Source organism: Pterocles gutturalis, unplaced genomic scaffold (assembly GCF_000699245.1).
Source record: "Pterocles gutturalis isolate BGI_N339 unplaced genomic scaffold, ASM69924v1 scaffold5928, whole genome shotgun sequence".
NCBI lineage: Eukaryota > Metazoa > Chordata > Aves > Pterocliformes > Pteroclidae > Pterocles > Pterocles gutturalis.
Window position 1 is genome coordinate 12,588 of NW_010122825.1, and position 20,741 is coordinate 33,328.

General features: G+C 36.7%; 1 protein-coding gene across 1 annotated transcript in view; it reads left to right on the forward strand.

Annotated features, from left to right (window-relative positions):
* CRIM1 (cysteine rich transmembrane BMP regulator 1 (chordin-like)) overlaps window positions 1-19,084 on the forward strand; it is a gene marked incomplete at its 5' end in the record, with an annotated part of 26,350 nt that extends 7,266 nt beyond the window's left edge. Inside the window, 8 exons of the mRNA XM_010077648.1 lie at window positions 2,213-2,334; window positions 6,352-6,561; window positions 9,171-9,386; window positions 10,389-10,610; window positions 14,158-14,352; window positions 15,316-15,438; window positions 16,070-16,257; window positions 18,445-19,084. Coding sequence (XP_010075950.1) covers window positions 2,213-2,334; window positions 6,352-6,561; window positions 9,171-9,386; window positions 10,389-10,610; window positions 14,158-14,352; window positions 15,316-15,438; window positions 16,070-16,257; window positions 18,445-18,621 — 1,453 coding nt within the window. The remainder of the gene's footprint in view (window positions 1-2,212; window positions 2,335-6,351; window positions 6,562-9,170; window positions 9,387-10,388; window positions 10,611-14,157; window positions 14,353-15,315; window positions 15,439-16,069; window positions 16,258-18,444) is intronic.
* Window positions 19,085-20,741: the final 1,657 nt, after the last annotated feature.

The window sequence follows — 20,741 nt, forward strand, 5'->3', positions numbered from 1 at the left end:
TACATGAAATATATATATATATGAAATATATGAACTATGTAGCAAAAGCATTTTAGAAATTACAGCAAATATTAATGGTTATAGTATGGTAGCTGGGAGTAAGATAAAGATGTTTCACAAACAAGATGATTTCAAGCTGGTGCTAGTGTTTTAGGAACCCTATCTTCAGGATGATCTTTCTCTTGCATTTTTGTGCACCTGAAAAAAAAAACAGAACTTGAAACTTTTTTAAGCTAATTAGGAAATGATCTTCAATTTAAATTCTGGTTTTAAATGTAGAATGTAATTTAATTATGTGCATTGCTTGGCTGATATTTTTAAATTATGAGTGTTTAATAAGTCTTAAGATGGTTGTAATTTAAAAAAAAAAATTGAAATGAGCACCCTAGTCTTGTCGCTGTGTACAAAATATATGAGTAATTGCACAGAATGAAATGAATAACATTTAAAGATAAATATGTATGCAACAGTTTGTAGTGTAAAGGGCTAAAATTGTGGTAAAAACTACTTTTGGATCATTTCACTTCAAGTCTTTCTTTAGTGCTAAAATTATTTAGATTTGCAGTTGTATAGTAAGCTTGTTCAGTTCTTGGCTGCTACTGTGCCAATTTCTTTTTCAAACAGCAAGCCTTATGGGACTTCCAAGCCCATCAAAAGCATGGGATGTAATGGAAGACAAATCTCCATTTTAATGTAAAACTTTGGTCAGAAATTGGAGACTAAAGAAGCAAGTATTAAATTTATGTTAGAGAGTGAAAAGGAGCGATCATCATGTTTGTGGGGTTTTTTTGGTTTGTTTTTTTTTTTTTTAAGACTGACAAAGGTTAGTAATTGGAAAATCTGAGTGTGTGCATCTTTAAAGAAACCAAAACCTTTTCACAATTGTCTGGAAAAAAAAAACCTGCTCCATGGAGTTCACTGTTTGAAAGCTCTGCACATAAATGGAAAGAAGCATTTCTTTGGGTATGAAAAGGGCTGTGGGTACAGAGATGAAGGAGGAAAGAACAGATGGGCAGGAGGACAGAAGGTCTTCCGTTCTCCATCCTACTGTGTGACAATTTATTTTCTGCAGCCTTCTAACTAAAAATTTAGGTTTTCTAGAGCTTGAAGTCACGCTTTCTAGATATTAATACAGTTTATTTCTAATCTATCCCTCTAGATGTTCTTCTTTAACTTCCTGTGTCTTGTCTTAGTTTTGGGAGGAACTGGTGTGCGTGTAATGGTGTAGTATTCAGTGAGGGATCCATCACTTTCCCAGTAAATGTTTTGCATAATTTTTGTGAGTTACCTTGTTAGAGTGATATGTTTATCAGCAGACTCATGCAAATCATTTATTGTTTTTTTTTTTTTCCACCCTCTTTGTCTTGAACTTCTTCATTATAACTTTTTTTCCGCCCCATATCTTGGGAAGGCACAGAAAATTACTCCGTGTATGAAGGGAAGTAATACACTTATGCCTAAAGCTTGAATGGTTATTATCTGTCTTTCTGAAAAAAAGACAAGGAAATAGTCAGTGTAGGATTCTCTGAAGCAGCATGTTTATGGTGCTGTGAAGATATGCTATCTGCTGGTGGTCTAGACTCCTGCCTGGCTTCACCTGGAAGCTTTGGAAGCATTTGTGTTCTTGATTCTCTGCACCCTTGTCTGATGAAAAGTTCTCTGGCTTTCTCTGTTTCAAAATACGTTACTGTGTGTTTACTGCTTTTTATTTGCATTATTGGCTTTCCATGTGCTAGTTTTCAAGTAAGCTTTGTGTTTTGAAAATCTCTGTAGTTTTAATATGCAAGACAGGAAATGTACTGTACTTTACCTACTGTTGAACAGTAATGTGTGTTATAAAAACATAGTAATTGTAAAAGGTTCCTACTTACCCCTCCAACTTCTTCACAGTTTTAGAAGTTATTCTTTCTACTTTTTCATTTGAAAAAATAATTCATTACCAATAAAAATCACAAGAAGATATGTCTTTACAATCTGCTATGGCTTGAAAGGACCAAATGCAGAGATTTTGCCAGTCACGTGGAGGGAGCACACACCAGGGATGGAGAGCTGTACACTCCACAGACCCACTCAACCTACGGGTGACAGTTAACAATCATTTTCTTTACTTGATCAGTCACTTCTTTAGGGGGATGCTTTTGCTTTAAAGATCATGACATGTAGATATTTTAAGTGACCTACTGACCTTTTACAAATTATTTTGGTCATCTAGGAAGAACAAGCATGGATGTGAAATCTGTCGGTGTAAGAAATGCCCGGAACTGCCTTGTGGTAAAATCTGTCCGATGGGCTTCCAGCAGAACAGTCACGGCTGTGTCATCTGCAAGTGCAGGGGTAGGTGCGACTGCATTACCACCTCTAATTACACTTGTTTTCAAAGCAGTTGGAAGCTAGAGCAAAAGAAAAGGAATACTGCGCCGAATGTGTAGGAATGGAAATACAATAACTGTTGGGGGAATTGGTTCAACTTTGCTCAAAGGAGTGTATTGATTTGCAGGTGTTTGTTGTTATCTGTGTTCATCTTGGCTTCAACAGGAAGCCTCAGCTCCACTTTCATCTCCCATTACAAAGTCACAAAAGTCAGTTTGTTATCATAAATAAAAATTAGATGAGGCTCTTAATAAGTAACTATATTAAGGAGTTTTTTTTTCAGTAGCAGTGTTCATCTTAGCTTCCTCACCATCATCTTTCCTTTACAAACTCAAGTTTTGGATTTGATAGATGCCCTGCACACCACCCAAAATTAGAGTGCTGTTTCTTGGACACTTTTCAAGTGGTCTCGAGGAACAATGAGTAGAGAGAGTGCTTACCCAGGAGAAAGGACTGGGTATTCTTAAGCTAAAGATTTCACACATGCCACATACCAAACTTGTAACCATCAAGTTCAAGGTGGAAATTGAGATAAGATGTTCATTACAAGTCTGCTTTCGTTTTGTGCTGCTTTTGACATGTCTCTTTTTAAAGATATTGTCAGTTTGTGTTTTGTTTTCGTCTGGGTATCAGACTTCCTTAGTTGTTCATCTCCATGTGTTGCATTTACTGACATTTGCTTGTGCTCAGGCTCTCTGATCCTAACTGCTCCTTCATGCTTATTTTTGATTCTTACCTGTGTGCCTATAGCTAGGAATCAAAACAATTAAGTTTGAGTATCTTCCTATTGCTTTGTGTAAAAACCCCATTCTTAACTTTTTCTGCAGCTATTTCTTTTGCATTTTAAAAACTGATAAAATATAATAACACAAGCTATGGGAACATGGGACTGGAAGAAACTATGTTCTTGAAGTCACTCTCCTGTAGTTGGAGGCAAACATGCAATTGTATAAATCAGAAGGATCCGACATTATATTTCTCCACGTGACATCGTACACTGCAGACAATTATAACAAAACTTTAAGTCTCCTAGCAAAAAAAAAAAAAAAAATTGAAATGTTATAAATGTACCTTGCAGATATGAGAAGTAGAGAGAGATTTCACTTGCCATAAACTGCAATATACAGCTTTTACTAGAAATAGCAATTTTAAAATTGAATAAGAAAAGGTAACTGCTGAATGGAGTCCCATAGAAACAGTTCTCATCACTTATCTTGTCATTTGTTTCCATGTTCACAATCAACACACTTTTGTCATGATGCTGTGATGGGATGTGCAGAAGGTGTTCTCTTAAGCGTGCCATAATTGCATCCCAGACCATTCACAGATGCAACTCTTTGGTTATGAATTACGTGTATGCACACTTTTAAGTGCTTTGCTTAGTAAGAATGGATTTTGATGCATAAATATTTAACAAAATAACTTGATCCCTCTCTTAAGTAGTATTTATCGTTATCATCATCATAAAGATACTGAGCCATGAGCGCATCACTTCAACATGATCATTAGCAACTTGTCCAAGAGTAATCAGAGCAATCACCAGTATGTTTTGGGGGAGCTGTGAATCCTTGTTAAAATTTTGACCCAAAATCCTTAAGTAGGAGGAAGTGATGGGTAAATCCTCTGCCTGTGAATTAGCTCCACTTTGTAAATTGCTTCTGACAGAAATAGCTTATGCTAGGATTAATAGAAATAGAACCTAGAAGTACAGGGCTGGAGTAGTCCTCTGGAAACCAGTCCATTTCTCTGTCCTCACATAAAATCAAGTGTATCTGGATAATCCTTGACAGATGTTTGTCTAAGGTTTAATTTGTTAAGAATCTCCACTCAGAAGAAGAAGACAATGAAACCTAAACTCCTCTAAAATAATGTTTTTCTGTTACCAATATGTGACATCTTAAAATAAATTTTCTAATATTTCTGTCTCCCCTTCTACAAATTGAACAAGTAACTTCTTGTCCTAAGCTCAGCAGACATATGGAACAGCTAAGTACCATTCCCTTTAGAATAGAATTCCTGCACTATTTAACAGGTTGCAGTTGGAGCCCTGTAAACATTTTTTGGGTGTTGTGGGTTTTTTTTTTTTCCCCATAAAATAAATAAACCCAATTCTTTTGGTGTCTCATCACAGCTCAAAATCTGGATATTATACTTCAGTAGTAGCAAAGACTCACAACTAGTAGAGATAACAGTATGGCATTTAAATGTACAATGCTCCTCTGCTTGTATCTTAGATTGAACTTGCCTTCTCGGCAGTGGTATCCCATTACTGACTTGTTTTTGACTTGTGAACTATTATAATCCCAGATCATTTCAACCATACCTCTAGTTATCCAGCTCTTCCCATTTTGTATTTCAGTATTTGGTTTCTTCTTTAAGCATCACATGCTATATTAATTTAAATTAAAAACTGTCAAGTTAATATAATCTTGGTTTGTGAAGTTAATTTTGAATAGTTACCTATATGCTTGATTTGTTTCTCCAAATTTTGGAGTATATTTTAGAATATTTCAGGGGAAAAAAAAAAAAAGTTGAATTACTTCAGATACTTTATTTATTAAGGAAGGGGGAAGGTTATTACCAGCTAGGACTTTAATGTGTCAATAATCATTTTAATGTAGGACAGTATTCCAGTGATATTAATTCAAGTAGGAATTAATATATAATCTGATAGTGAAGTATAAAAGTTTAGTAACCAAATGTAAATTTTTTTCATAGTATTTCTGTTCATGCAATAGGATGAAGCCTGTTTTAAGAAGTATTTTACACTTATGCCATGGCTTTTCTTTTTAATTCACAGAATGGTATACTAATGTAATTCCTGTGTACTGGGTTCTTATTCTGATAACATGTATCAAACTCACTTCATACCATCTGCGTGTGGTTCTTAGACCACCTTTGATAGATCTGCCACAGCTGAAGAAGTACTGACCTACATGTTAGGAAAAAAAAAAGTTAAAAACCACAGCAAAAACCCCCTTACTAAAATTACATGAAAACATTACTATTTTTCATACTGCATCCTTTTTCAAACTGAAAAATAAATAAGCAACTTAATACAAATAACCTTTTATATATATATATGTAAGTGTTAGCAGAACATGGTTGAACTGAAAACAAATTAGTTCACTGACGATCTGATCCTAAATCCTTCATCATCATAGCGATGTGGATGAGGGAGAGTTGGGCTCTAAATTCACTCTGCTGATTAACAAAGAATACATTGAGGCTGAATCCTGCAGCACTTAAATACCCCTTAAGATACAAATGAGACTTTATCCTCCCTAGAACAACTGCTTGTGTGTTCTGGCTGAGTGCAAGTAATGCAGCAATCCAAGCTACTGTATTCTCATCTCAGTAAAAGCGAGGAATGAGGGATAAAATTGTCAGAGCAGTTATCTTCCAAACATCTCATTTATCATTGTAATGTAAACATATAATTTTTCATAAGTGTTTTATGAAATATTTCCAGTATCCACCATGACCCCATTAGAACTTGCTTGTAATTTTTTTCATTCATGATATAAGACCATCGTTAGCTCTTGTAAATGCTTTATATTCTACTTGCTGTCAGATACTCACAGTACATATAATCTAATACACTGTAATACTTAAATATTTTATTTTAAATATGCTTCGTGCTTTCTGCTATTTCCCTCCATTGCATTTATCTTTTTTCTTACATTATTTAGCCAGTACTGCATCTCTGTATGATTAAAAACGGTATAGGTGCAATAGAAAGAAGTGATTGTATTTTCCAGGGAAATACATTCTCCTACATCCTACTATCCCCTTTCAGTATACCTTTGAATTATTTCATGTTTGTTGTTACTTTATTTCTAAGCGTGATAGATTTATTACTCACTCGATCTTATATGTGCTTTAAAAATAAAAGCAATCTAGGCATGAAGTTGGTGTATTATTTTTTCCTAAGCAACACGTGCTTATCAGGACACTTCATTTTCCTTTGATTTTGTGCAGAGGCAACTGCTTCTCTTATGCCTCCCGTTAAAACAGGCTCTTGCCTGTCAATGGATGGGCGTCGACATGAGAATGAGGAGAGCTGGCACGATGGCTGCAGGGAGTGTTACTGTCACAACGGACGGGAAATGTGTGCCTTGATCACCTGCCCTGTCCCTAATTGTGGCAACCCCACCATACATCCAGGGCAGTGTTGCCCATCGTGTCCAGGTAACATGCTTTCTTCCATTGGCTTTGTAATCAGGTTTTATGTCATATGTGTTCTCTCTCCTAATACATTAAAATAATCTCATGCATCATTCAGTAATAGGTGTATATGGAAGTTTCTATGCCCAAATATAACATGATGAGTGGCTTTCATTAAGATCTCAGATGTGAAAAATGGGAACTTAAATATATAAAGGATATGCATGTTGTGGATCCTAACATGTTAATCTTTGACAGATTAAAATCTTTAAACTAGACAAAGTTTCTAGTCTATATTCGCTAAAATAGCAGATTTATACTCATGCACTATTTTGTTATCTAGAATAGCAAATACTATCATAAGCCATTACTTCTTTTCTTTTTTAATTTGGAGTTTGATTAAAATTCATCTCCTGATCTATGTTTCACAAGCCCTCAAAGGAGTACACATTTAAACAGATTTCTTAAGTAATTTAACATTATGATTTTGTGTTCTGGGGGAAGGCTCCTGTGCCACCAGCAGTGGAAGATGATTTTAATGCTTTCGGTGGGAAGGCCAAGTACAATTAATGTTACATTCCAATACAATTTTAATAATAAGCATTAATATTAAAAACATCTATGAAAGATGTTAGAGTGTGAGTAGAGTATAAGATTAATGTCCTCTGTCTTCAGAGTGATTTCTATAATATTTTATGTGCTAAATAGATTAATTTGTAATACAGTGATATTGTCTATGACTTTATTGGAAGTCATATTACAAGTAGGAATGACAGGGCGTGGGATACTACTATGAACAGCAAAACGGTAAGACAGCGCTGGCAAGATATAAGCAATTATAAACTGTTTCGAATTCTCTGTAAAGAACACAAAATCCTAGGGGCAAAATCAGCAGCCAGATCCTCTTTCTGAAAGTGACAGAGTGTATCCTCCCTAGGACTGGTTGTTCCAGTTCCAGCAATTCTGTGGTTAGGTCCCCAAGACTCGTTCCTGATTTCACTCTATCAGCATACTTGTGCATATTGATTCACCTAACGTATACAGAACATCTCGGAGTATTAAAATGAGAATAATGTTAATTTTGGTCTTTCAACAGCACCAGTGGCAAAGTACTTTGTGTACGGAGAATGAGTTTGAGTAAATCCATTCATAACCCTGATGCTCAGTTCTTGGAAGAAAGACCAGTATGCGATTAGCAGTACTTCTCACACTACGCATTTCTTGCGGATGAGATCGCTGTTTGATTCTGAGCACCGGCAGCTTTGGTCTCTTGTATAAAAGAGCAGTTCCTTACCCAGTAGTGTCCATTCCTTTGAGATACGGTGTCTGTATAGGTTTCTCTGTCTGACATCTTTCCTGCTTTCAAGGTACTAGTCACCTAGCTTCTGTGTTAGCAAATTCACCCTTGGGATGAACTCTTACAGTGCTAGGGCAGACACAGTATTTTTTTTTTGAAGTGATTGCATATGTAAGCGTATGAATTCATATGGACAAATTAGTCTCAGAGTGGTTTTTCGTCCCCCCTGAGGTTTTATATTTGTTAGAAATGTACTTCTGATTTTATTTGGCAATGTTTAGATTCCCCACTGATGTTGTTAAATAAATGTAGTGGCTTTCAGTAGATAGGAATGCGGTTTGGAATTGTGAGACTGTGAGCACATCAGTCGAGTGTTTCTGGCATAAGGATATTGAAATAATTATCAATCCTGATGGACTGAGTTTTGAATTGCACTGTTAACCTATCAACAAGAAAGTAGCAGTTCTTGGAGGTCATTTTTCAGACTGAGGAAAAAAGTGGTTATGTTCAATTCCATAGTTTTCAACAGAGAGAAATACACATTGACTGCTACATTAATTATAACCATGTTTAAATATAGATCAAGAGGTTTAAATGGATTGTGGCAATGCTTGTGAAAAGCTCGAGGTTTCCTGTAAGATTTAGAAAGCTGCTAGTGTTGTGCAGAACCATGCTGTCCAGAAACTGGGTATTTGTTTGGCTAGTTGGTCCTTCAGGAATGTAGTAGTTGCACATACCTTGCAGAGAACTGAATGTAAAAGCGATGAATGAGAAAATTAAAAAAAAAATAAAAAAAACCACTAAAAAAATTAGTATTGCCTTTGCCATAGTAAGTTTGGATGTCATTGCATAAAATCTAATATATCGGTCCATCTGAAATAAAAAACAGGGAGTAACCAGGCAGCAGACCAGCCATCTCACTTCAGGTCAATGCTACTGAATCACCTGTGTGGTTCATAAATGTCAGCAATAGGAAAAGCATGGCATAAGCAAATCGGTGAAAGACAAAATAATTTCCTGAAAGAAGAAATGCACAAGTACTTTGTGAATAGAGTAATATTGGCCAGAGTAAAGTTCCTTGACTTCTACCCAATATTCTCCAGAAATGAAAGCAAATAATTGAGTGGTGCATCTTCTCTGTGACAGTGTCGTAGAGCAAAGGGCAGAAATGCCATTCTCCTGAAGGAAGGTCACATTTATTCTCTACACTGCCTGGGTAAGATGCTGGGAGAGTCTTTTAGCCAGGGCTATAGAGGTAGTGTAATTAATTGTGTGAATTTGTTAATCATTAGAGTCACAGCTGATTTTGCCTGTCTTCCAATTCTGTTTTTCCCAGATGAGATAATTGTGCAGAAGCCAGAGCTCACCAGTCCATCGATCTGTCATGCTCCTGGTGGGGAATATTTTGTAGAAGGAGAGACATGGAATATTGATTCTTGCACACAATGTACGTGCCACAGTGGACGTGTCCTGTGCGAGACTGAAGTCTGCCCACCTCTTCTCTGTCAAAACCCTACCCGCACACAGGACTCCTGCTGTCCACAGTGCCCAGGTACATATTGACAACCAGCTTCTGTCAGAGTCCTTTCTTGATCTGAGAATGTGTATGATGTGAATATTGAATGTTTCTTTATTAAAAACGAAATCTAAATATTTTACTTTAGAGGGAAAAAAATTAGGTTTTCCCATTTCTTTTATAGGGTGTTTGTTGGTTTTTTGAATGTTGATGAAAAAGCCAGTTCTCCTGACTTCCATTTTTCTGATTATTAGTAATAGTGAACATTCATTTTGTTTACCTTTAAAATACTGTTTGGAGAAGATGATCTTTCCTCACTGGCTATATAAGGAGCTTAGTCTCATAACTTACGCAGTTAGATTGAGAACCTGATCCAAGTTCCCTTATGAATCCTTTTTTTTTTCTTCTCCTTTTCTTATATGTTCTCTGCACATACAGTCTTATTTCGTGATCCATAATGGCTGTTAAGATGCAGCTTCATCACAGAAATATGTCTCCCCCATGTGCAGGCATGAGAACTGAGGCAGATCCATTGGCATCAAGCTGAAGCCCGATTAAGTTCCATTTGTTTCTCAACAGCTTAGAATTAGTTCATATAAGTCCACTAGCAAAGGCGACAGCAGCATAATAGCTTTTCACTTTGCATCATTGAAGGATTTGAACTGACATGGCAGAAGCTGGGATTCACGTTTTAGATTTAAAATGTAATCTCTCTAATTTAAGGTAAATTCCTATGTACAGTTCAGTTCAGAGTGGCTTTCTGAGGGGCTGCTTCTGATAGTGATCATTTTTCACTTTGGTGTCTTTTATTCTCATTTTTCTTTTTTTGGGTAAACTCAATAACGGGTCTACATAAAGTTTATTCTAGAGCACATCATGAGATTCTCATCACGTATAAGGACTGAATAGGCAGTTCTGAAATAGTGAGCCAATGTGTTACAATTCCATTGTGTTCCTCAAGAGTGAACCCTCTACTAAGGAAATAGGAGACAAGTTAGCTACTGTAAATTAACTAGCTTAACGTGTTTATATTTACAGATGAGCCTCTTCAGCCCTCTTCGTCAAGCAATGAGAGCATGCCCAGTTACTGCAAAAATGATGAAGGAGATATTTTTCTGACAGCTGAGTCCTGGAAGCCCAATGTCTGCACCAGCTGCATTTGCATGGATGGTGTGATTAGATGCTACTCTGAGTCTTGCCCACCGGTATCCTGTGAGAGACCTGTTTTGAGAAAGGGACAATGTTGTCCTTACTGTATTGGTGAGCAAATAAAAATAGTTGGTAACTTGTTGTTCCCTTCTTTTGGGAATAAGAAAGAAATTTTATTTCCAAATTGAAATGTGTTTTCCCTGTTTTGAGGAGGTGCAGTTTGTGCCTTCAGTTGGAGTGTGAAATCTGCACAGGGAGCTTTGACCATCAAGATTTGTGGTTTTTAGGTAGAAGCGCACAAAGCTATAAAAGTGGTTTGACTACAAACTTGAGAGGACATCCTCCTGAAAACTTGGCAATATAACTTACTAGATGAAAATATTACACTGAATTGTTTTATTTACAGGAAGATCTGACAACCCAAACCATTCTATGATTCTATGGTTTTCATACAAAATGGGGAGGATTTAAAGTTTCTTTGACAACTCTCTTTCTGCAGGCTTTTCTTCCAGCGACTTTGCAACCATAAAGATCATTTTAATCCAGAATATATTTTGATGTTAAAAAAATACAGAATCTATGCAGAGCTGGGCAATCAAACAAGTAGAGTTAGAACATGAGCCTTAGTACTGTACTGGAGAATTCTTTAGGTCAAGGAAGGGATGCACCACAGAGACTAGCACCATGAAGTACAAAAATAAGACCTATAGAACTTTGTGCTTACACCTGGCATGTCAGGTTTGCAAATATATACATGCAACACGTAGATATGGCTTTAATTAATTTACTTTGAATCCCAGATAGTTGCACAATATTGCAATGTGTGAGCTGTAAAAGCTTAATGATTTTTTTAGTAGCAACTGCTCAGCAATACGAAGTACAGAATCCAGATTTTAATTAGTGCTCAGATATGAAGACTTTCAATGATGATACATTTGATAAATCTAAACTGTACTATCTTGACAGTATGCTCTGTGGTCTAAATAAGTGAAATTCATGGAAACTTCGTTTTTTACTGGTGTCTATGAAATATATACTCTGGCCTGTAAGAGGAGTAAGATCATGCACTTAATTTTCCTGGTTGTTACTGTTTTCATTTCTGGAGAACTGTGAAGCACATCTTTGTACAGATTCTTAATATTTTCATGTAATAGTTGACAGAATGTTTAGTAGGGAAACTCTGTGGAATCAGGTCTTCTTCATTGATTGGAATTTCAAAAATTCAGGGTTTTAGCACTGTATTTTATTATGCTTCCTTCTGGATACAAATCTAGTTAATGCCTAACAAGTTAGTATAGATTCAGATTCAAAATTTTACAGGCTTTTGGATGCTTTGTTTGTCTGAATCCTCAAATCCATCCTGTAGGTTCAACATCCGTTTTTCTCACGCAAAAAAAAAAAGATTAATTTGGAAAGACAACCTTCTACTTTAGAGAGGATAAAGGGATATCTGTTTGATTAGAGACAAGAGTAGTCTTCTGCAGAAAACAGAGCAACAACTGTTTGTTTACCAGATGAGATTGATTTACTGGTGGAGCTAGAGGAAATTTGAGAGAAGACAGGTAGAGCTAGACACAGTTTTCTGAACTGCGTTTTTGTCTGTGGGTTTCTTACTGCAAGTCTCTCTTGTTTCTACTGTCCTTGAGTGCTTGTTGGAGTTGTGGCCTTCATCCTGTACTTATACTTGTGTAGTGATGGACACCAAAATGGGAGACACACACAGGATAATATTTTCTGAGGATTTACAAGTTTCTTCTTGAGGTTCAAAGGTGCAACACTGCTCTTGAGATTTTACCCTTGTTCATTCTTCTGAAAAAAAATTTACTGTATTAAATTGTGATGTGCTCTTTATAAACTTGCAAAAGCCTGAGCAAGTTAAAGGACTTTTACAGCCAAACCAGCTGCTGAGTTGTCGAAGCTGATCTGAGTGGGGCATATCAGCCCCAAATGCCCAGGGAGTGCTCAGCCCTAGTTCTGCGTGGGTAATGAGCAGCAGAGGACAGATCAGGCTGTGCACCTCACCCTTTCCCCAGCCATATCTACTTTCTGACCAACACAGGGCCCCACTGGCTCTATATGCCAACATTGCAAGTCATCTATGGAAGAACCAAGCATGCTTTTTGCAGCTTGCAGCCACCTTTTCCTCCCACTCTTCCTTTCCCAGGTCTCCCCCGTATTCACTTATAAACTCTTCTACTTGGAGAAGTTGGGACCCATACTTGCGGCCATGGAAGCCATGGAATACCCATACCAAGGATCTCTGGAACATCTGCACTTTTCAGATAATTCCATTAGTATTTTCCCAACAGTACTTCTTGCTGGTCTCCTTTTGCATTTGAATTTACTCTGTCCAGATCTGTTGCACTGGTCTACTGACTGATAACCTTGTTATTGCAGATGATGTCAGTCTATTATGTAGTCGCTAATTAAAAAAGCCGTACTGATGGCCAAATTATTAAATAAGGCTTTTTATTTATATTTGAGAGGTAATTCTAACTGACACATTTACATATTTAAACTGTGTGAATGCTAAACCAGTATTTATCTGACAGCTTAAAAGGTTACTTTGCGATTTCATTGTTATCTCATGCAAGTGCATGTCATCAGCAGGTTTCATCATAATAATTTCTGCCTCTAAGGAGAACAGGTAGTCAGAAGCCAAGATGAAAATGAGGTGCTGCTTGGCTTTCGGAGGTTTTGCAGTGTAGTTTTTATTTTGATTATCTACAAAGTGCTATAGCAGCAAAAAAACATCATAGGCTAAGCAACTCATGACTGTCTTCTCAGTGCAACAGAAGGTATACTGCAGATCACCTAAAAGGCTTGCATAGGAGGCAGCATAAATAATGGTGTATTGAATGCTTAGGCAGAAAGTGTAATGCTTCTTCTAAGTGTTTTCCTGAGACCTACTTACTTTATCAAGTCCGGGTCCCTATACTGTGTCAAAATCTATCTGAAAAGCTGTTAGCTTTACAGTTCTCAATCTTTGGTAAAGGTCTTCAGGATCCTCACTTTTTCTGAGGGTTAAGATCACACCGATTTCCAATTTATATAATACTATGAAAAAATGTACTGAGTTTGGTTCTTGCCCTTCTCCTAGGGTTTTCCATTGATGCAGTTACAGAGAATGATCAGATCTCCTTGGAATCTGTTTTATCATAATAGCCTAAGCACTTCAGGTTATGTCACCCAAGAGTTGCCTCATCCTCCTTGGCATCCTGCCTAATGTATTCTTCAAGTATTCCAGATTGAGTTCATCTTTCTTGAACCTTGGTAATTAGAAATGTAGGTAGTCTGCTTTTTTTCTTAGTTAAATAGGATTTACTAAGAGAGGAGGAGGAGTTTGGAGTCTCAAACAGTCAAACATAAAAAATTCAATTTTTCTTTATTTTCACAGCACACTTTATACCGTTTCATGTTCCAGTCATCCATCCTCTAGCATGAGGAAAATGAGGAGAAGCAGCCCAAGCTAATTATGTACTTCATAAGGAAGCAGAAACGACACTTTTTTTTAACAAAGATTTTCCAGAGGATGTCGAGAGGGTCATTTAATTACAGCTGGGATTTCTTTGTTTCACTTTTGTGTTTAGGGAAGAAATCAGATTTGTGTAATTGGCCATTACTGTGTGATCACACCACTCTGTTTTGCTTTCAACAGAAGATACAGTTCCAAAGAAAGTGGTCTGCCACTTCAATGGAAAAACCTACGCGGATGAGGAACGTTGGGACATTGACAGCTGCACACACTGCTACTGCCTGCAGGGTCAGACCCTCTGCTCCACCGTCAGCTGCCCACCCCTCCCCTGTGCTGAACCCATCAACGTGGAGGGAAGCTGCTGTCCCATGTGTCCAGGTAATGTGATGGGACAACCCAGGTTATTGCAATGCTGATTTTCCAGGACATTGGTTTTTTGAATGTCAGACGATGTTTGAACAGTATCAAGAAGACAACAAGCATATAGACATCAGGAAGATTAATATTTTTAACACATAGGCATATTGTACAAATATCTATAATCTGAATTTTACTTATTCTGAGAACTGGGAAGTCAAAAGTTAGTTGCTTGCCCCTGCTCTGTCCTTTCACCAGGTTATGGAAATACATTAGTGAAGCAGGAAAATTAATATTCTTGCATATCAGCAGATTCTGTCAGTGATTAACATTTGTCTTTTCCAAATCTCTTCGTTACTTTTCAAATGTCACATTCCTTTATTTATCGTTGTAACTTAAAAGTAATGTGACATTTTCTTAGCTATGGACACAAGGGACATAAGAATTGCAAGCTATGGACACAAGGGACATAAGAATTGCAACTGGTTCTTAAGGCTAGTCCTGACGTATTTCTGCAGGAGTTAATTCATCTTATTCAGCCAGTTTCCAACAGGACAACTAGAGAGATTCTTGCAGTTCTCTTGCTTTGAGGATTACAAAAAAGGAGAGGAAAGAAACCAGCAGTGACAGTTTAAATATCGGCTGGGAAGATGTAGCCTTCCGTTGGTACTTTCGTTGTTTAGTATCACATATGAGCAAGTAAAGTGTGTGTTCTGAAATGGTATTTTCAAAAGTAAATTTGTCCACTGAACTGTATCATCCCATTGACACGAGGATAATGATAATGGCAGCAGGCATGTGTCCTGCAGGCAGTACGAAATTGGTTTTAAAAAAAAATCCCTGACTAGTAATGGTGAAAATTCTGAAATAAAGGATTCATAAGACAAAGCACAGCGGGTGGCCAAGTATATTTCCTGAATTAAGAGCAGAACTGGGAAGGTAAACAGCCTGGAGTTTGTGAAACACCTTCATCTCATTTCACAGAGATGTACGTACCTGAACCTACTAACATCCCCATTGAGAAGACAAATCATCGAGGAGGCGTTGAAGTAGAAGTACCAAACTGGCCAACACCAAGCGAAAATGACATCATCCACATTCACAGAGGTAAGAGCTGATATAAACTGGGCTAACTTAGGTCTGTGTTTATTCCCCATGTTTTAATGCATCTCCTTGTTCTATTCAGGTAGCATCTGTATAATGCTTTGAAAAGGTGGTTATCTGAGAATATTCTTCATTGCAGAACTCTTACATGCATTTTGCTTTGAGAAAAGATGAGTCAGTCTTTTAAATTACATTTATGCAATTTGGTCTCATTATCATTCTATCTTCAGCTTGGAGGAAGCATCTGTGTTGGTATGCTGGAGTTCTGTAAAATTAAGAATGTGATAAAATGATGAACAACGGGCTGATTTTTTTTACAAGTGGGAATTTGGTTGCAATTAGATGAGATTATGCAAATGCAACTGAGCTAAGAGGTTATTGTCAGACTTGCTTGTTAATGTGCTTTAAATCCCATCCTATTTCCTCTCTTTTTGATGTCCTTATCCTAGCTAATACAGTAACTACCCAAGACACTAGCTTTCAGTTGTTCTAATTTATATAAACAAGGCGACAACTCAGGAGAGAAAGTCCACATTCCTATGAGTGATGAGATCCATGACTTTTATAATTACATTCTTCTTTATGATCGAGGCCCATTTATAATTACTAACAAATACTCACGTTTGCCTTGCAGACATGAATCATCTCCAGGGAGAGTACAGAAGTGGCGGTGGACCACACCCAAGTGAAGATGCATCGGTTAGCTCTGTTGCCTTGGTAACAATTCCAATCACGATAGCACTGTTACTGATCATTGTCCTTCTGCTCGTCAATCAGAAGAAGCAGTGGATTCCAGTGTCCTGCTACAAAGCTCCAACAAAGGTGCCGTGTTTGTTACCAGGCTTTCACTTTTTTTGAAAACAAGATTAACTAGAATATTGTGTAGGATGCAATTGAGTTCACATCATCTGAACTCTCTTAAATTATTAGGGCCCGTTGCAATAGGACAAAGGGTAATGGTTTTAAAATAAAAGAGGGTAGATATAAGGAAGAAATTTTTTACAGTGAGGGTGGTGAAACACTGGAACAGGTTGCCCAGAGAGGTGGTAGATGCCCCATCACTGGAATGTTCAAGATCAGGTTGGATGGGACTCTGAGCAGCTTGATCTGGTTGAGGATGTCCCTGCTCATTGCAGGGGGGTTGGACAAGATGACCTTTAAAGGTCCCTTCCAACCCAAACCATTCTATGATTTTCTCTTTATGTCTTAAACTATTTTATACCAGTGAGTCTGTTGGTATTTATTTAGTATCCTAAACATTTTTTTCCCACTATCAAATGAAAACTTTTCCTGCTCTATATAGCAGTGAGTCGTCACTAAATGGAAATCAATCTCAAAAAAAACCCCCTTCTGTATGTGTAGGTAAATACATGCAATTTTCTTATCTGCAAACTCATAAGAGTATTTTTGCTTTCTTAACTTTCATCCACTTTAAAAGTACTGTCCAACACCAGGTACTGTATGTGTAGTAGTGTTTATCACATTTTCTAATAACTCCATCATATGGTTCTGGGATTAATATTTTAAGAGAAATCTCAGGAAACATCTACCAATTAAGTATTCTGAGACTACCAAAAAAAGGAGGAAGCAGGTAGCTTGGAAATGAAGAGTGAAAAGAGCATTGTTTTGTTTTGAGTAATAGTTCCATCAGCAGACAAAGCCCTTAATCCATAATCAAATGTCATTTATATTAGTTCCCCAATTTATCCCACTTATACTTCCTCGTTCTAATCAGACAGACTTTGTCCATACTTGGAACACAATTTGAGAGCATCTTTTCTTCAGTTCCACCTAGAAGAGTAATACAGTAATTTAAAAAATGAAGTGTCTTTCTGTCACTGACTGCTTTTTTTTTTCCAAAAAGCTTAGAAATACAGTCAGAGCGTAAAGTTTAATTAAATTGTAATTAAATAAGAAGCATAAGGAATTTATATTATTCCTTTTCAAATTTTTCAAAACAAGTAAGCAATACCAGTTTCTGAATTTTTTAAGGAGTGCATTTAAAAATTCATTTTTAACTCTACCGGATTCACTCCTAAACTCTCAGAAAGGCTGCCTCAATGAACCTCAGTCTGAATCCACAGATTTTTGACGAGTCAAATGTAAAAAAATTTAAAATAATGTTTTGTAATAAATATCTGGATAAAAAAAACTTTTTGTGATATGGGTTACCAAATGTAAATTTTTAGTAATAAAAAACCTTCTGATTTTCAGATTTAAGTCTCCGAAAAAGAAGCTACATCAGTGGAAAATTAAATTTTTAAGATTTTCAGACCACTTGTTTGCTTATAGCATGAGCATATATATGCAGTGTCACTGCATATGATCATTATTACATAGTCAAACCTGCACTTACATTTTCCTAAAATTAAATCCCCTATTTACACTTACAAGCAAGTAAGAACAACTGTACCAAGTGCCACATCCACACTGGCATCTCCGCAATAACACACTGCTTTGCAAGGCTGTAAAGCTTAGCAAATACGAGATAAAAGGTGGATGATTTCCTAAGTAAGGAAGTAATACACCTTGGAAAGGAATGTAGAAGGGACCCATAGGACACCCCATGCCAGGAGTAACTATAACAGCTGAGATCTCTCCCGTTCTCTCAGTGGAACTGCAGTCAGGAATAAAACATTCTTGAAAACGATCAGCAATAAAGAGGCTGTTAAAGTCTTGGAAACAAGCTGCTGCACACCCGGGGCAACAAGGTTAAGCCCTTGTGTGGTGCTAGACTAACCAGGAACAGTTTAATCAGTCCATCTGTGATATGAGAATACCAGAGCTCCATTCAGATGATGAAAAATGGTGATTCAGAAGAGGGTGTTGCTCTGTTATAGTGCCTGGCATAAGCCTTTACCAAGTTTAGCCAAAGTCCAGACTCCTTCATTGCCGATTCGATTTTGTTTCTTGCTGATGGACTCAAACCACAAAGTTGGTTTTTTTTTAATTATGGGTGGAATACAAAAAATGTTCATCTTATTCAATATTCCCTTTCTGTTTTAACAGCCTTCTTGCCTAAACAATCAACTGGTATATGTGGACTGCAAGAAAGGTACCATGGTCCAGGTGGACAGTTCTCAGAGGATGCTAAGGATTGCAGACCCAGATTCAAGATACAGTGGATTTTACAGCATGCAGAAACAGAACAACTTACAAGCAGATAATTTCTATCAAACAGTTTGAAGATTTGCACCCTTAACAAGGATTAAAGAGAGAGAGAGAGAGACTAAGTCTGCTATTAAAATAAAACTAGAATTGTGCACTTGCTTAGTGGATTGTATTGGATTTGTGACTACATGTACAGCTCTAAGACCTTACTGGGATGAGCTCTGACTCCTGCAATGTGCCAGAAAAAGCATTCCCACTTTTCCTTGAGATAACTGACCAAGTGTTTTCTTAGAACCAAAGTTTTAAAACTTGTTAAGATGTATTTGCTTGTAACATAGCTATAGAGGTTTTTTGGGAGGGGGAATCAGGGGCTAGGGATAGGCAATGAGGTAAAAGGAAGCTTCAGAGAAGAAAAGCTGGTCATACTTGACCGGAGAAGAAAATGAGTAAGAATACTGCCGAGCAGCAGGACAGTGATTTTTTTTTTTTCCCTGTTGCTCTGAAAATGCATCTGTTGCAGCAAAGCCTAACCCCAGGTGAAAAAAATATGAAAAGGTCTGATTTTTTTTTTCCAGCTCTTGCTACAGTAATATACTCCTAGAACAGAATTTGTCACATCACAGGTGTGGTGTAGCTGCGAATATTTTTCTATATGATGAGAAGCTGCAGTAGTTAATGAAATAGCAAGGAAAAGGTTATAGCAGATAATAAAGGGTGGGTTTATTAAGGATGTATAAAATGATACCTTGTGCTGCTTTTTGGTTTTATTTTTGTTTTCTTCAAAGCTGATTGGCTAGATTAGCCAGACTTTGGCAGAGTTAGCAAATGACTGAGGCCTGAGTAATTCCTGATATGAGCACTGGATCTTTTGACAGCAGTATTGAAGGAAGGAAGGAAAAGTCAAGAACACCATGCAGTTCCAGGGGCTTTTGTTTGTTTGTTTTGTCTGTTGTGGTTTTGTTTTGTTATTTTATACCAATCTCTGGTTGTTCATACAGGAGAAGGAAAAAATATTTTTGTTGGACAAAGCTCTTGCTTACAAGAGAGTAAAAAAAGAGATTGTTTTAAGGTTGTTGTTTTTTTTTTTCCTGTTGATGTTCTTATTTACTGGTATGCAGATTTAGAAACTACTTCCATGCTAGGAAGCTGCTTAATTTTAATTGTATATTACTCAAGCACCTTTTTTGAAGCTCAGAAAAAAAAGGAGATCATGCTTCTTTAAACTTTAGCATTATAGGAATATTTATGTAAATATAATTATGCTAAAAACAGCAAAAAGTATTTGTATGTTTGTGTATATATATGTATATACAAATGCATGTAGGTATACATATGTATATGTACATGCATGTGTATATACACTATACATATATATACTGTATATATAAAATACTATGTATACAGTATATATTTTTTCTATTTTTTTTCTTGTTGAATGTATTTTTATCTGAGAGAGATTTTACCCAGAGCAGAAACAGATAAACAGGCATTCCATATCAATGCTTAATCGCTTGTGAGGTTAGGAAAGACAAGAAAAGAGCATCTCATTCTACCTACAGTTTGGTTTGATTTGATTTGAAAGTGTTTGTGTGCGTGTGTGTGTGCATTCTTGTGTTTGCGTGTGTACAGTATGTGCACGATTATAGCAGTAAGCGTTGCTCTTGCTACTTGCTACATTTCAGGGTGTTTCTTATTTTTCTTTTCCTGCTTAGCCTTAAAAAGGCTTTTTAATGAATGCATTGGCTAGAGACACTGATGACAATATACATGCAGCACTAATCAGCTCCATAGAATAACACCATCAGCTCCTGGATTTTCTTTTTTTTTTTTTCTTTTATTTTTCTTTTTTTTTCAAACAATTGTTTGAAACAACTACTGGAATATTGTCCACATTAAGCTGGAAGTTTGTTGTAGCTTGCCTCATTTATAACTCTGACTGTATAATACAATGTTAACTTTCCAAACAGGTCTTGGCACTTTTATACTAATTACCCATTTGTGCATTGCCTTTTTTCTTTTACAAATGCTTGTCGTAAGAGACACAGATACCCAGTATGCTTAATGTGAAAAGAAAATGTATTTTTTGTAAAGGAACTCTCAAGTATTGTTGTAAATACTTGGTCAGAGGTTGCTGAACTTTAAAACTGAAAAAAAAAAAAAACCTAATTTATTATTATAATGACCTAATTTATTAA